The sequence below is a fragment of the Oncorhynchus clarkii genome, chromosome 29 (assembly GCF_045791955.1).
Source record: "Oncorhynchus clarkii lewisi isolate Uvic-CL-2024 chromosome 29, UVic_Ocla_1.0, whole genome shotgun sequence".
Classification (NCBI taxonomy): domain Eukaryota; kingdom Metazoa; phylum Chordata; class Actinopteri; order Salmoniformes; family Salmonidae; genus Oncorhynchus; species Oncorhynchus clarkii.
The window spans coordinates 27,634,957-27,652,098 of NC_092175.1; the positions used below are offsets into that span (position 1 = coordinate 27,634,957).

Sequence of the window (17,142 nt, forward strand, 5' to 3'; positions counted from 1 at the left end):
CAGGAGGGATTCTTAAAGAAAAACTAACAGGTCTGTGAGAGCCGGAATTCTTACTGGTTGGTAGGTGATCAAATACTTATGTCATGCAATAAAATGAAAATTAATTACTTAAAAATCATACAATGATTTTCTGGATTTCTGTTTTAGATTCCGTCTCTCACAGTTGAAGTGTACCTATGATAAAAATTACAGACCTCTACATGCTTTGTAAGTAGGAAAACCTGCAAAATCGGCAGTGTATCAAATACTTGTTCCCCCCACTGTAAATCGGCAGTGTATCAAATACTTGTTCTCCCCACTGTATGTCTTCTCAATTGGAAATAACCTTAATTTAAATCACGCTATAACGCAGATCTTCCGCGGTACGGACGGAATCTAGCCCCAAATAAAATTAGTAGCTGAAAAGCTACTAAAGTTAGTAAAGTTTTACCTGAACATTTCCACAATATCTCTTTCGTCCTAGCTCCCAAACTCTAATTTTAAAATGGTATTTTTAAGGTCTGACAGCAGTGTTGGACAGTCATTTTTTTACAAAGTATGAAATATAATAGAACCCTCTATCTCCCTCCAATTTCTAGTGAGTTTCTAGTGAGTTTCTAGTGAGTGAATGTGATTTATAAAGCCATTGAGATCCCCCAGCTTCTGCCCTCCTCCCTCCAATGGAAACGCTCGTAATGTAATTACTTTGCAAGATGGATGGAGCCCATCCAGGATGCCCTGGACCCCCAGCTAAATCAAAGCCCTCTTTCTGTCGGGTCGAGAACCGCTCGCAAGAACAGCTCACGCGTCAGAAATGAGTGTACCTCCCATTCACGCTTTCCCCCAGCATCACTCATACATCCTCCTCTCGCCTACTCTCATCCGTTCAACGCCACTCTGTGCCATAGATCAGGCCCCCACAGCAGCACCACTGAGAGAGGGAGGGAGGTAGACAGAGAGAAGGGGGAGACTGAGATGCAGTTGTGCACCGGAGTAGTGGACACTGCATGAGTGCCTTCACTGCATGACTCTGCCTTCACTGCATGACTGCCTTCACTGCATGACTGCCTTCACTGCATGACTCTGCCTTCACTGCATGACTCTGCCTTCACTGCATGACTCTGCCTTCACTGCATGACTCTGCCTTCACTGCATGACTCTGCCTTCACTGCATGACTGCCTTCACTGCATGACTCTGCCTTCACTGCATGACTGCCTTCACTGCATGACTGCCTTCACTGCATGACTCTGCCTTCACTGCATGACTGCCTTCACTGCATGACTCTGCCTTCACTGCATGACTCTGCCTTCACTGCCTGACTCTGCCTTCACTGCATGACTGCCTTCTCATTCAAAGATATTGTATGAAAGTGTTGCCAGCTTTAGGAAATGCAATCCCATTCTCTCTCTCTCTCTCTCTCTCTCTCTCTCTCTCTCTCCCCTGATCCCAGATGTAACTCCCCTGCCTAGCTCCCAGGACTAATCCCCCCTGTGTTGGAGGGGGCATGCCTTTAAAGAAGGCATGAGTATTGCCCCTAGGCATGGACTGCTTTACTGTAATGTGAGCGTGTTTGGCAAGTGAAGGTATGCAGGGGCTGTGGCTGTTTTAATCCATGATGAAGTGTAGTTGTTGCATTTCAAATGGCTCAGAGTGAATACCCCTCCTGAGACCACCCCTGATCCCCAAGTTCTATAGGTACACCACTTACCCACACACACAGACCCCCAACCCATGTAACACCTGCCTGCACACAACCTGAGGCCTGAGGGAACACACTTAATGTGTTGTGACAAGTGTTATGAAATGTAATGTCATGTAATATTTTATATTGTATATAACCTGGAAGCCTTGGAAGCAGCTAATGGGGATCTTTAATAAATACAAACCTGCAATATTCAGTCATATTCATCATCTCTCAGCTTTAATCATTTGATCGAATCTCCATGTTTTAATTGTTTCCATGTACATTTTGAAAGATACAAGTACAGCTCAAATCTATTCCAAATGTCTATTATCCTTTTATCAAGTAGAAGATAAAACATCAGGTCATTAAGCAGTCATAGAGGACCTGGCATGACATTTGAACGCACCCAATACCGTCACACAGTTGACCTGACTTCACACAAATACAATGGGTCAGTTAGACTGTGCTCACTGCCCTCTGTTTTATCAGGATCAAGGGGGGTTCATTATTAAACGTTTCAGACCATTTGTCTCAGCCAGGATCGCTCTCCTTAAATTAGCCTTGGCTAGAGGGGAAGCAGCTGTCAAACTGCTCACACTCTCCCCACACATAAAAAACCTCACCTAGTTTGCTGCCTAGATAAACAGTAATTAGTGTGTGGCCAGATTGTTCATACCAGTGCACTTCAGTAACACGCACATTGGCACACGGATGCCAGGACAGATGTAGAAACACACTCTGACACTTATAAGTACTGCGTACTGTACAATTCTAGGGCATTTTATCTGGGCGTGTGTGTGGGTGTGTGTGCGTGGGGGAGTCGCTGGCTGGTGTGTGTGCTGCTGGTGTTGAGAGTAAAGACCAGTGTTCACCATGGGGTGACACATTGATTGTCTGGCCTAACGGAGGCAGAGAGACTTTTTCTCTCACCTTCTCTTCTGCCCACTGTTTAATGTCCCCGGTCTCCTTCCCTTGTTCGTTAATAACACCCTCCACTCCCGCTTCCTTAGAGTCCCCTTAATTGACTTTTATTTGATTATTCATGAGCTTGTTTATCTGATTGTTTCCCTCATGCTGTGACTTGTAGGGATGCATTCTGGGAGATATAAATACACACAAAAATCTAATCTGAACAGTCTTACATCTCCTACTCACTGGCCCCTCTAGGATTCCTGTAGACAGAAACTTTTCAAATAGACTATTTTGAAGTCCTGGTTGAACTTTGGGTTAATTACAATAATAACCTTAAGTGGGGCACTTTGTTTAGTTGTAATCTCTAAATTCCCCTGGCTGGAGTGAGATGGGGTTTGAGGGTAGAGGGTGATGGACCGGGGTTGTAGTGTCTGAGCCCTTTTCAGAGTGGAGCTGCTTGAAGTGGGAGCTCACGCTGAACAGAGGGAATTCTGGGATGAAGCTCCCGGCCTTCATGAAGGATGACAGCACAGTGGTTCAGTGTAATTATGAGGTCAACCTGAAATTAACACTGGAACAAGAAATGGCATGCTAAAATGATTATTTTCTCAGACAGATTAACCTTCAGTGGGATATTGCTGTCCAGAACAGATTAGCTAAGAATAGATTGAACTAAGAATCAGAAGAGTTTCAGTCAGAGTGGGAGAGGAGAGGGGATATTACACTCCACTGTAGATTAACCAGGAATAGATGAACTAAGAATAACATTGGAGTTGAATTACCCAGCTTTCAGTATTACTGTACTTGCAGTAAATCAACCGTGTGTGTGAGTGTTTTCTGCTCATAGAAACGGACACCTGAGTTGCTACGGCTTGAAACAAGTATTAGTTCTCCCAGAGACATTGCCTTCTGTTTTGTGGCCTGCTAAGCTGCTTGTCATCCACAGACGTGCGTTAGTACAGGAGAAAAGAACAGCTTGACAGTTGAAACAGTGCATGTGTTTTTCAGCACTGGCGGCAGAGACAAAGAGGCTTATGACACGCTGTTTTTCAAACGCCGCCATTCTGCAGGGGTTTCACTGTTCAATTTGACCATTCGTCCTCTTAAACACAGCTGTAAAACTGTCCTGGAGGCAGAAGGTATTACTACATCAAACAGCCTCACCTGACAGAGCCGCAATGACTGTTAGGCCAATTACAGGACACAGCCCTGGCCGATACACACACACATTCAACTACACACTTCTACTGATGGGGCTGCTGATGACGCTACCTTCTGACCCTTTTGTGGTCTGTAGGAATTTTTCATCACACTCAATTTCAACACATATTGTAGGCCTATGTGGTGGGCCTGGACAATATGGCTGATGGATATATGAAACTGAAGCTGGTTCCATTGCTTCCCCTTGCCAATCCTTGGAGTTGCAGATATCATTCTCTTTCTTATTGTGTGAGGTGATAGTGGAATCATTTGAGATTCTTGCTTACACTAGCCCCTCCCCCTGCAGTCAGTACTCAGCATCTTGTGTGAGAGTGCGTGTGTGTGAGAGTGCGTGTGTGTGAGAGTGCGTGTGTGTGAGAGTGCGTGAGAGTGCGTGTGTGTGAGAGTGCGTGTGTGTGAAAGTGCGTGTGTGTGAGAGTGCGTGTGTGTGAGAGTGCGTGTGTCTGAGAGTGCGTGTGTGTCTGTATGTGTCTGTAGCTCTCACACACTCCGAGAGCTGGGCGGGCAGTGGGGAGGGAAGTCTGTCTGTCAGACTGCAGGCCCTGTTGGACGTGACCCTAACCCACGCTAAGCTAATCAATAAGGGCCCACGAGTGGGATTCCTCCCCAGGAGCTAAACGTTTATTCTAGCACTCCACTTGGCCAGAACACACAACACACAACATCCTCCTTGACTGAGTGACATCAGCATACATACAGACATACACACACATACATGCATGCTTTTACACGTATGTTGTGTCCCGAAGAGAGTAATATCTTTGACTGATTTATGAGCTGACCTTATCATGCTGATATATAAATAAACCTATCTCTTGGAGACTCTCTGTGTTTGCGTGTGTGTGTGCCTGTGCCTGTGCCTGTGCAGGGAGGTAGTCTATGTTCATCTGCCCCCTGCAACATAATGAGCTGCAGGGCTCTTATTGAAGAGGAAATGTAAGCACTTTTTATTGACAGCTCCTGGGTGTGTAATTCATCATGCTGTCTGGAACCAGTGGAGCCCTGCCGTCTCCAGCATAGACCCATGCTATCGGTTGCTATGGAGTCCGTGCTCTGACTGCCAGCAACTCATACCACAACATCACTGCTCTAATCTGCTCTCCATGCTGCTGCATACCTACACTTTATCCTTCTGTCCTGCTTACTGATTGGCCAAGGAATGACCACACTTATTTTGGTAGTACTTCTACTCTTAAGTAGGAATGTGAATGACACAGACAAAATGGCAGCCAAAAAGCGTCCCTTCCTGTAATGATTTTTCTGTGTCGTGAAGTTCAGAACACGTGAACAATGAGATCATAAACCCTGGAGAGACTGGAGATGACATGATTCTTCAGAGGGTTGTTAGTAACGTTGCTAAGAAACCAAGTGTAATGATTTGACCAGAATACATTTTGACATTCATTTTGTTTTATGGCGGTGGATCCTTTCTCATGAAAGTGATAATATTATGTGTATGGCTGGGGGGTTGCTGCTAATATTATGCTCCAGCTGTGTTGCCCATATTCATGATATAGCCTAGCGCTGCGTCTTGTGTGTTATCCCTGTCCTGTTATCCAGTGGAGGGTAAAATCCCCTCTCCTCTCATAACTACCCAGCGCTCCTTTCATCCTGCTCTGTAACCGTTGAGAGTGGGATGGGAAACAGGGTGATAATGGGGTGTTTTTGAAGGTGTGGTCGATGTAGTGTTGTTTTGTTTAATCATATTCCAGCTTCTCTTTGTTATGTCTTGTTTTGTTTTTCAGGTGGGGGTGTGGGGTTAAAAAAATAACAAATCCATATTTATGAAATCTAAATTCAGCCCACCAGCCAAGTGCGATATGCAGCAGGCCCTAACTGTATCTGATAAATATGCATGGCTAAGGACATTTGACGATCTCCAATAATCAGAGCAAAGACAGCCAGATCTCATTACAAATTCAATGGTGACTCATATCTGGAAGCAGTCGTGATGAATATACACCCTGAGAGTATATCATTACGTCAACGCCAAGGCCACAGCAGCACCATAACATTGAGAAACACATCTACACGTAGATCGATACACAAATCCCTAGTTATCAAGTATAGGAATTCCAATGGTCCACTACTCCATCTCAAAAACCAATGGGCTAAAACCTACATCTTGAAATGTGTCATGCTTTATCCTAATCTCTGTCCTGATACCCTCATATACAATGTGACATAGGAAGATGTACTCTGGCTTTTCCACCTGTCAAACTGGGATCATAATCCTTATCGTACTTCATTGTTTTAATGGGCTGTATTTAAATAGGACAGTTCATTGTTTGCTGGCAAGATGGCATATCGGTCAAAAGGTCTCTCATCTGAGTGTAAATCTCTGTCCGTCTGTGAATACCTGATGGTAAAATGCTGACCCAGAGGATTGGGTAATCTCGCTCTCCGAGGCCAACGTGAGTAAGGTCTTTAATCAGGTCAACACCCGCAAGGCGTGGGGCCCGACGGTATTCCAAGGCGTGTTCTCAGAGTAGAACAGCTGGCAGGCATATTCACGGTCATTTTCAACCTCCCATTGTCCCAGTCTGTAATCCCCAGGTTTTAAGATGACTTCCATCGTTCCTGTTCCTGAGAACTCTAAGGCTTCATGCCACAATGACCACCGCCCTGTAGAACTCACATCTGTAATCATGAAGAGCAGGCTGGTTATGGCACACATTAACTCCATCATCCCAGCCACCCTATACTGTTTATCACATAACCTGATACCTTGTCACCTTACCCGATACATACACTTTATAGCCAAAGGTATGTGGACAACTGCTCTTCGAACATCTCATTCCAAAATCATGAATATGGAGTTGTTCCCCCCTTTGTTGCTATAACAGCCTCCACTCTTCTGGGAAGGCTTTCCACTAGATGTTGGAACCTTGCTGCGTGGACTTGCTTCCATTCAGTCGCAAGAGCGTTAGTGAGGTTGGGCACTGATGTTGGGCATCTAGACCAGGCTCGCAAGCGGCGTTCCAGTTCATCCCAAAGGTGTTTAATGGGATGGAGGTCAGGGCTCTGTGCAGGCCAGTTCTTCCAAACCAATATCGACAAAGCATTTCTGTATGGACCTCACTTTGTGCACAGAGTCATTGTCATGCTGAAACAGGAAAGGGCCTTCGCCCAAACTGTTACCACAAAGTTGGAAGCACAGAATCATCTAGAATGTCATTGTATGCTGTAGAGTTAAGATTTTGCTTCACTGGAACTAAGGAGCCCAGCCTGAACCATGAAAAACAAGGCCTGACCATTATTCCTTCTCCACCAAACTTTACAGTTGGCACTATGCATTGGGGCAGGTATCGTTCTCCTGGCATCCACCAAACCCAGATTAGTCTTTCGGACTGCCCAGATGTCGGACTGCCAAGCGTGATTCATCACTCCAGAAAATGTGTTTCCACTGCTCAAGATTGCATTTGCGGCAAGCCGACTGTTGGCATTGTGCATGGTGATCTTAGGCTTGTGTGCGGCTGCTCGGCCATGGAAACCCATTTCATGAAGCTCCAGGTGAACAGTTCTTGTCCTGACGTTGCTTCCAGAGGCAGTATGGAACTCAGTAGTGAGTGTTGCAACCGAGGACAGAGAATGTTTGACGCACTATGTACTTCAGCACTCGACGGTCCCGTTCTGTGAGCTTGTGGTCTACCACTTTGCGGCTGAGCCGATGTTGCTCCTAGACATTTCCACTTCACAATAACAGCACTTACTGTACAGTTGACAGGGGCAGCTATAGCAGGGCAGAAATTTGATGTACTGACTTGTTGGTGCCACATTGAAAGTCACTGAGCTCAGGTGTTGCTGAAATATCCGAATCCAGTCATTTAAAGGGGTGTCCACATAATTTTGGCCATGTACTATATCTACCTCTATCACTCCAGTATCCCTGCACATTGTAAATATGGTACTGGAACTGACTGACCCTGTATATAGTATGCTTACTTACTTTATCCTGTTTTTCTTATTTGTTATTTTTATTTCTTGTGTGTTTTTATTCTACCTTATGTTATTTTTAGTATTACATTGTTATTGATTACTGCATTGTTGGGGTTAGAGTTTGCAAGAAAGTTATTTCACTGTACTTGTGCATGTGACATTAGAACTTGAAACTTAATAGGTTGGCACCTGACTCCTTCCTCTGCCTCTCCACTTGGCAGCCTGAGATACAAACCTAAGAACGTCTTTTCAAATCACACATTCTCACTCCATTACGACCCACACTATATTTTATCTTTTAACAACAGATTCAGCGTGTCATATATCTCACTTTGTCCATTTATCACAGCATTACGCTTATTTTTCCATTTAATAGTTCAATATATTTCTCTCCTTTTTTGTAAGGAATACACATACTATATCCCCAACTCAGTTGAATTTGTAGGCTACAGTATAGTAATTTATATCCACACAGTATAGCTGTGTAATTTACGTTGAGACACCGTTACAGACGGTGCCTGTATTAAAATGGGAGTCAGATGCTTGGTAATAGATGGAGTTGTCTTTATTGGCTCCTTTCTCCCTTCCCTCAGACTGATACAGTGTGGAGGTGGGGTGGAGGGGCTGTGTGGAGGTAGGGTGGGGGCTGTCTGGAGGTGAGGTCGGGTCGGGGGGCTGTGTGGTGGGGTGGGGTTGGGGGGGGCTGTCTGGAGGTGGAGTGGAGAGCAGCTGTCTGGAGGTGCGGTGGAGAGGGGCTGTCTGGAGGTGGAGTGGAGAGCAACTGTCTGGAGGTGCGGTGGAGAGGGGCTGTCTGGAGGTGGGGTGGCAGGGAGCTGTGTGGAGATGGGTTGGGGGGCTGTGTGGAGGTGGAGTGGAGAGCAGCTGTCTGGAGGTGAGGTCGGGTCGGGGGGCTGTGTGGAGGTACGGTGGAGAGGGGCTGTCTGGAGGTGGAGTGGAGAGCAGCTGTCTGGAGGTGGGGTGGCAGGGAGCTGTGTGGAGATGGGTTGGGGGGGCTGTGTGGAGGTGGAGTGGAGAGCAGCTGTCTGGAAGGTGGAGTGGAGAGCAGCTGTCTGGAGGTGCAGTGGAGAGGGGCTGTCTGGAGGTGGAGTGGAGAGCAGCTGTCTGGAGGTGGGGTGGCAGGAAGCTGTGTGGAGATGGGTTGGGGGGGCTGTGTGGAGGTGGAGTGGAGAGCAGCTGTCTGGAGGTGAGGTCGGGTCGGGGGGCTGTGTGGAGGTGCGGTGGAGAGGGGCTGTCTGGAGGTGGAGTGGAGAGCAGCTGTCTGGAGGTGGGGTGGCAGGGAGCTGTGTGGAGATGGGTTGGGGGGGCTGTGTGGAGGTGGAGTGGAGAGCAGCTGTCTGGAAGGTGGAGTGGAGAGCAGCTGTCTGGAGGTGCAGTGGAGAGGGGCTGTCTGGAGGTGGAGTGGAGAGCAGCTGTCTGGAGGTGAGGTCGGGTCGGGGGGCTGTGTGGAGGTGCGGTGGGGGGGGCTGTGTGGAGGTGGGGTGGCGGGGGGCTGTCTGGAGGTGCGGTGGAGAGGGGCTGTCTGGAGGTGGAGTGGAGAGCAGCTGTCTGGAGGTGCGGTGGAGAGGGGCTGTCTGGAGGTGGAATGGAGAGCAGCTGTCTGGAGGTGCAGTGGAGAGGGGCTGTCTGGAGGTGGAGTGGTGAACAGCTGTCTGGAGGTGCGGTGGAGAGGGGCTGTCTGGAGGTGGAGTGGAGAGCAGCTGTCTGGAGGTGGGGTGGCAGGGAGCTGTGTGGAGATGGGTTGGGGGGGCTGTGTGGAGGTGGAGTGGAGAGCAGCTGTCTGGAGGTGGAGTGGAGAGCATCTGTCTAGAGGTGCAGTGGAGAGGGGCTGTCTGGAGGTGGAGTGGAGAGCAGCTGTCTGGAGGTGGGGTGGCAGGGAGCTGTGTGGAGGTGGGTTGGGGGGGCTGTGTGGAGGTGGGGTGGCGGGGGGCTGTCTGGAGGTGCGGTGGAGAGGGGCTGTCTGGAGGTGGAGTGGAGAGCAGCTGTCTGGAGGTGAGGTCGGGTCGGGGGGCTGTGTGGAGGTGCGGTGGAGAGGGGCTGTCTGGAGGTGGAGTGGAGAGCAGCTGTCTGGAGGTGGGGTGGCAGGGAGCTGTGTGGAGATGGGTTGGGGGGGCTGTGTGGAGGTGGAGTGGAGAGCAGCTCTCTGGAGGTGGAGTGGAGAGAGGCTGTCTGGAGGTGGAGTGGAGGGGGGCTGTCTGGAGGTGGAGTGGAGTGGAGGGGGGCTGTCTGGACGTGGAGTGGAGAGCAGCTGTCTGGAGGTGGGGTGGCAGGGAGCTGTGTGGAGGTGGGTTGGGGGGGCTGTGTGGAGGTGGGGTGGCGGGTATTCTGCAGACAGTGAGCGCCAGCCACATAAAGCCTTCATCACTTCTAAACTGCTCCATCTCCCAAAGCCAGGGCCAGATTAGCACTGCCCATTCGAGTTTAACCATGAGAAGACAGGAAACAACTAAACAGAGCCGTGATGGTGAAGACAACAGATTCACCAAAGGGGGAGAGTGAGAGGTGTCACGCTATTTATTTATTTTGATTGATGTGTCATCAGGTTTTTATTGCTGTCGTGTTTTCTGAGTCAAATCGATTACTTCAAAGTGCCGTAGCATGGATGGATATCTAAGACTTGTACATGTGGGCTCCCGAGTGGCCAGGGGTCTAGGGAACTGCATCTCAGTACAAGAGGTGTCACTGCAGTCCCTGGTTCAAATCCAGGCTCCAACACATCCGGCTGTGATTGGGAGTCCCATAGGGCGCTGCACAATTGTCCGGGTTTGGCCGGGGTAGGCCCTCATTGTAATTAAGAATGTGTTCTTAACTGACTTGCCTAGTTAAAATATGGGAACATGTCTGTTGTGGCAGCTCAAGGACATTATGTACACTACTGTTCAAAGTAGCTCAAGTACACTACTGTTCAAAGTTTTGGGTTCACTTAAAAATGTCCTTGTTTTTAAAAGAAAAGCACATTTTTTTCTCCGTTACAATAACATCAAATTGATCAGAAATACAGTGTAGACGTTGTTAATGTTGTAAATTACTATTGTAGCTGGAAACTGAAGATTTTTAATGGAATATCTACATAGGTGTACAGAGGCCGATTATCAGCAACCATCACTCCTGTGTTCCAATGACACGTTGTGTTAGCTAATCCAAGTTTATCATTTTAAAAGGCTAATTGATCATTAGAAAAACCCCATGCAATTATGTTAGCACAGCTGAAAACTGTTGTGTTCTGATTAAAGAAGCAATAAAACTGGCCTTCTTTAGACTAGTTGAGTATCTGGAGCATCAACATTTGTGGGTTTGATTACAGGCTCAAAATGGCCAGAAACAAAGAACTTTCTTCTGAAATTCGTCAGTCTTTTCTTGTTCTGAGAAATGAAGGCTATTCTCTAAGGAGAAATTGCCAAGAAACTGAAGATCTCGTACCAGGCTGTGTACTACTCCCTTCACAGAACAGCGCAAACTTGCTCTAACCAGAATAGAAAGAGGAGTGGGAGGCCTGAGCAAGAGGACAAGTACATTAGAGTGTCTAGTTTGAGAAACAGACGCCTCAACTGGCAGCTTCATTACCCACAAAACACCAGTCTCGACATGCTGGCCTTCTAGGCAGAGTTGCAAAGAAAAAACATATCTCAGACTGGCCAATAAAAATTAAATATTAAGATGGACAAAAGAATACAGACACTTGAAAAAGGAACTCTGCCTAGAAGGTCAGCATCCCGTAGTCGCCTCTTCACTGTTGACGTTGAGACTGTTGTTTTGTGGGTACTATTTAATGAAGCAGCCAGTTGAGGACATGTGATGTGTCTGTTTCTCAAACTAGACACTCTAATGTACTTGTCCTCTTGCTCAGTTGTGCATCGGGGCCTCCACTCCCCTTTCTATTCTCGTTAGAGCCAGTTGTGCTGTTCTGTGATGGAAGTAGTACACAGTGTTGCATGACATCTTCAGTTTCTTGGCAATTTTTTACATGGAATAGCCTTAATTTCTCAGAACAAGAATAGACTGACAAGTTTCAGACAAAATGTATTTGTTTCTGGCCATTTTAAAACATACTTAAAACAGCTACTGTCAATGTTGTGTCTCTCTTTCCAAACACAGACCCACTAACTTACTATGACCTCTGACCTTTGTGTGTACCCAGGTGTGGCGTGTTGGCTGTGGAAGCTGTCAGTCTGCAGCTGGCCTATCAGGAGCTCTCAGGAGGATGGACCAGAACAGACAGTCTATCTGAGGATGCCTCCCGTCCCTCCCCCTCTCTACACCTGCTCTCTCGCCTCTCACACTATGCTAGGAAAACACACTCTACACCTCTGATTTTGACCAAACCCCCCACCCCTCCCAATACCTTCTTTCTCCCAGTATCTCCAATAACCTACTAATTTCAGGGTATTTGGAGGTCCTTTCTTTACTCTTTGCTGTCCACGAGTGAACTCCTAGTCATATTTAGTTTGTTCGGCAGAAGACCGGAGGACATGTCCTTCTTCCCAGAGAGTGGCCCCAGACGTCCAGGGCTCGGTGGGATGCGGCACTCCAGCCCCCGCAGGATGTCTGACCCGTGTCTGGTGTGGCTCCTGGGCCTGGCCCTCCGCCTGGCACTGTCCTCCTGCCAGCGGGCCGACCTCAGCGGGAAACACCCCATGGTCACCACGGGCTACGGCAAGCTGCGCGGCGTCAGGAAGGAACTCAACAACGAGATCCTGGGACCCGTGGAGCAGTACCTGGGCGTGCCCTACGCCACCCCGCCCATCGGCGAGCGCCGCTTCCAGCCCCCAGAGGCGCCAGGCTCCTGGCAGGAGATCCGGAACGCCACCCAGTTTGCCCCCGTGTGCCCGCAGAATGTACACGGGGTGCTACCTGAAATAATGCTGCCGGTGTGGTTCACTGACAACCTGGACGCTGCAGCAGGCTACGTTCAGAACCAGAGTGAGGACTGTCTATACCTCAATGTCTATGTGCCCACTGAGGATGGTGAGTCCAGCTCCTGTTCCATCTCTCAGGCCAGATTACACTTTAAGTCAGGCAGGCAGGCTGGGGCTAACTGTTACAGTCTAGTGGTGCTACTGCTGGATGCTCTGGGGATTAAGATGTCTCCTCAGTGTGTGTCAGATATGACAGGATGTGAAGTAAGAAAGGTATGGAGTAGGTTTATTTAAGTCTTGGGGTAAAGTACCCCATTCACACCTCTGAGGTATCACTAATAATCTTGTGTTTCGTCTCAGCTTAAGAAGCAGGTCCTTCTTGGTCATCTCCTATTATGATCTTTCCTGATGCCTCGTCATTTTACCCTGCCTTTATGTACATATCTACCTCAAATACCTCATACCTTGCACATTGATCTGGTACTGCTACTGCCTGTATATAGCTCCACATTGATCTGGTACTGCTACTGCCTGTATATAGCTCCATTCTTGTGTATTTTATTCCTCTTGTTACTATTTTATATTTGTATTATTATTTTTATTTTTTAAACTCTGCATCGTTGGGAAGGGCTTGTAAAGTAAGCATTTCAAGGTAAACATCTGTTGTATTGTGATAAATAACATTTTATTTGATCTCACCCAAGAGCAAGACAGTAGTGTGTAAAATAAGGCCGTTTGTTTTTCATCCCCCTCAACTGTTTTATGCCACAGTGCAACTGGTATTTGGTCCCAACAAGACGGAATGCTATTGAAGCATCTTCATAGAGTGGTATCATTTGGATCATTAAGTCAGGAGATTGTTATCAGAGACGCAAGGGCTCTTGACCTGTGCCAATAAACACCCATGAGATTACCAAAGAACAGAAGCACTTACACTTATGTCAGTCTCGATCACTGCTCAGTCTTTTGTTCAGGCAGAGCGTTGATTTACATACCGTGCTGTGGTGCTGTCAGAGCAAAGGACGCTTTTATCCCGATAACTTCCACTCATTAGCTGCAGTCTGTAGTGAGGCTTCATGCTTTGTTTCAAGTGTACTCTAGGTCAAAAAGGACAGTGTTTGTTAGCAATGCTACTCCCGCTCCTCTGTGAAGGACACCACAGTTCACTGCTATGTCCACATGTTGTTGAATAAGTATATTTACTCATAGCTTGAGGATTGTTGAGACATTTCAATGACAAAATGGACTACAGAACGTAGAAACACACAAGAAACGTTCAGTCTTGGCGACGGACAACAATAAATCTATGCCACAGTATTAAAATAAAAAACATGTCCCTCCAATGAAACAAATAGATGAATCGTGTGTATACACCAGAGAATCTATATTGTCCGACTCTGGGCTGTGTTTGTTTCTCCATTGTGGGCTCGGAAAACAATATTAGCACACGCCTGTTCTAATATATTTTGCACATACTTGTGAGACTTCTAGGTTTAGCATTTGCATACTGTATATGGGATTTGTATCTCCATCTTAGGCTGCCCGGTGGGCTTGCATGTTAAGTGCATTCAGTTCTGAGAATTTCAGCTGTGCTCCTGGAATCCTTTGTGAACTGAATCTCACTGAAGCTGAGTATAGGCTATAATCTGATTTCGGGCAGTGTTGCCAGTCCGTTTTTGGAGTTAACCCATTTAATATGCCATTTATATCACTCATATTGAATTATTTTCAAGACCATCTCACCAACACACACAAACAAACACACACACTCAGAAATGAAATTCCTTTCCTGAAGGTAATACTTTAGGTATGAAATGTTAACATGCTCAGCTCAGTAAGCAGTAACAGTGAACCTAGGATCAGGTTGAGAGACTTTTCCTATGTTCCAGATGATATGTCATCTCCTGAGTTGTCATGGAGGTTACACCTCTGTAGCGTGTCATAATTGGTGGACCCAAAGCATTGCTGCAATGGAGTGCCTTGAACCAATAATTTCATTAAGAAGTGCTTGCCTCAGCAGATCTGCCCGTTTCCATCTGCATTGAGCAGCGTTGTGACAGGTGTCTGCTGAGCTCTGGTTACATGCTATGTGACAGAACTTTATTGCTGAAGATTGACCTCGTAATTTAAAGGCACAATCGGTAAGATGTCCTGCTGTTCAACGTTTTTCTTTCTTCAATTAATGATATACAACTGCCTTTAAAAAAATAAAAATGCACCTTTATTTAACCAGGTCGGCCAGTTGAGAACAAGTTCTCATTTACAACTGCGACCTGGCCAAGATAAAGCAAAGCAGTGTGACAAAAACAATAACACATAGTTACAGATGGAATAAACAAACGTACAGTCAATAATACAATAGAAAATATATGTACAGTGTGTGCAAATGTAGCAAGATTAGACCCTACCCTATCATAACCCAAACCAGTGTTGAGGCTGCTGATGGGTTGAACAACTGACTCTCTGGATTGTGGCTTTAAGGAGAGAGAACGAGTATTTAGCTACATTCTGTATTTGATCCTAACATTGATTTATTTTTCACTCATTGAAGGCATAAAGGAACATAACAGTGTTTCTTCAATATTATCTGGAATCAGGACCAAGTCAACCCATTTGGAAAGAGGAGGATTTCAATATTCTCTGGAATCAGGACCAAGTCAACCCATTTGGAAAGAGGAGGATTTCAATGTTCTCTGGAATCAGGACCAAGTCAACCCATTTGGAAAGAGGAGGATTTCAATATTCTCTGGAATCAGGACCAAGTCAACCCATTTGGAAAGAGGAGGATTTCAATATTCTCTGCAATCAGGACCAAGTCAACCCATTTGGAAAGAGGAGGATTTCAATATTCTCTGGAATCAGGACCAAGTCAACCCATTTGGAAAGAGGAGGATTTCAATATTCTCTGGAATCAGGACCAAGTCAACCCATTTGGAAAGAGGAGGATTTCAATATTCTCTGGAATCAGGACCAAGTCAACCCATTTGGAAAGAGGAGGATTTCAAGATTCTCTGGAATCAGGACCAAGTCAACCCATTTGGAAAGAGGAGGATTTCAATATTCTCTGGAATCAGGACCAAGTCAACCCATTTGGAAAGAGGAGGATTTCAATGTTCTCTGGAATCAGGACCAAGTCAACCCATTTGGAAAGAGGAGGATTTCAATATTCTCTGGAATCAGGACCAAGTCAACCCATTTGGAAAGAGGAGGATTTCAATATTCTCTGCAATCAGGACCAAGTCAACCCATTTGGAAAGAGGAGGATTTCAATATTCTCTGGAATCAGGACCAAGTCAACCCATTTGGAAAGAGGAGGATTTCAATATTCTCTGGAATCAGGACCAAGTCAACCCATTTGGAAAGAGGAGGATTTCAATATTCTCTGGAATCAGGACCAAGTCAACCCATTTGGAAAGAGGAGGATTTCAAGATTCTCTGGAATCAGGACCAAGTCAACCCATTTGGAAAGAGGAGGATTTCAATATTCTCTGGAATCAGGACCAAGTCAACCCATTTGGAAAGAGGAGGATTTCAATATTCTCTGGAATCAGGACCAAGTCAACCCATTTGGAAAGAGGAGGATTTCAATATTCTCTGGAATCAGGACCAAGTCAACCCATTTGGAAAGAGGAGGATTTCAATATTCTCTGGAATCAGGACCAAGTCAACCCATTTGGAAAGAGGAGGATTTCAATATTCTCTGGAATCAGGACCAAGTCAACCCATTTGGAAAGAGGAGGATTTCAATATTCTCTGGAATCAGGACCAAGTCAACCCATTTGAAAAGAGGAGGATTTCATTTTTTTTTATACATGTTCTTTATTCAGTGTAGCTAATTAGCAGGTGGTTTTGAACATAAGCCACACACACACACACACACACACACACGCACATGCACACACGCACATGCACACACACACATTACTGACTCACAAAACCTTACTCCACATGGAATTACCATAGATATGTTGATCCCCTGGATATGAAGTACTGTTACACTGACCTCACACTATAGACCGTTTTATAGAACTAGCTAAGTTCATTTGAAGTCTATAGTGTTATGGTAGTAATACAGGGCATTCGGAAAGTATTCAGACCCATTGACCTTTTCCACATTTTGTAATGTTACAGCCTTATTCTAAAATGGATTAAATAAAACATTTTCCTCATCAATCTACACACAATACCCCTTAATGACAAAGTGAAAACAGGTTTTTAGAAATATTTGCAAATTTATAAAACATTACATTCAGACCCTTTGCTATGAGACTTGAAATTGAGCTCAGGTGCATCCTGTTTCCATTGATCATCCTTGAGATGTTTCTACAACTTGATTGGAGTCCACCTGTGGTAAATTGATTGGACATGATTTGGAAAGGCACACACCTGTCCATATAGGGTCTCACAGTTGACAGTGCATGTCAGAGCAAAAATCAAGCCATAAGGTCGAAGGAATTGTCCGTAGAGCTCCGAGACAGGATCGTGTCGAGGCACAGATCTGGGGAAGGGTACCAAAACATTTCTGCAGCATT

The 17,142-nt window shown here is 46.1% G+C and overlaps 2 protein-coding genes across 2 annotated transcripts in view; one reads left to right on the top strand and one right to left on the bottom strand.

Annotated features, from left to right (window-relative positions):
• LOC139388465 (neuroligin-2-like) overlaps positions 1–17,142 on the top strand; it is an 80,192-nt gene that overhangs the window by 10,776 nt on the left and 52,274 nt on the right. The window contains exon 2 of the mRNA XM_071135133.1: positions 11,893–12,719. Coding sequence (XP_070991234.1) covers positions 12,224–12,719 — 496 coding nt within the window. The 5' untranslated portion in view covers positions 11,893–12,223. The remainder of the gene's footprint in view (positions 1–11,892; positions 12,720–17,142) is intronic.
• Positions 8,326–10,116, bottom strand: LOC139388186 (uncharacterized). The gene has a single exon (XM_071134749.1). It carries the CDS (start codon positions 10,114–10,116, stop codon positions 8,326–8,328), a length of 1,791 nt encoding a protein of 596 aa, XP_070990850.1.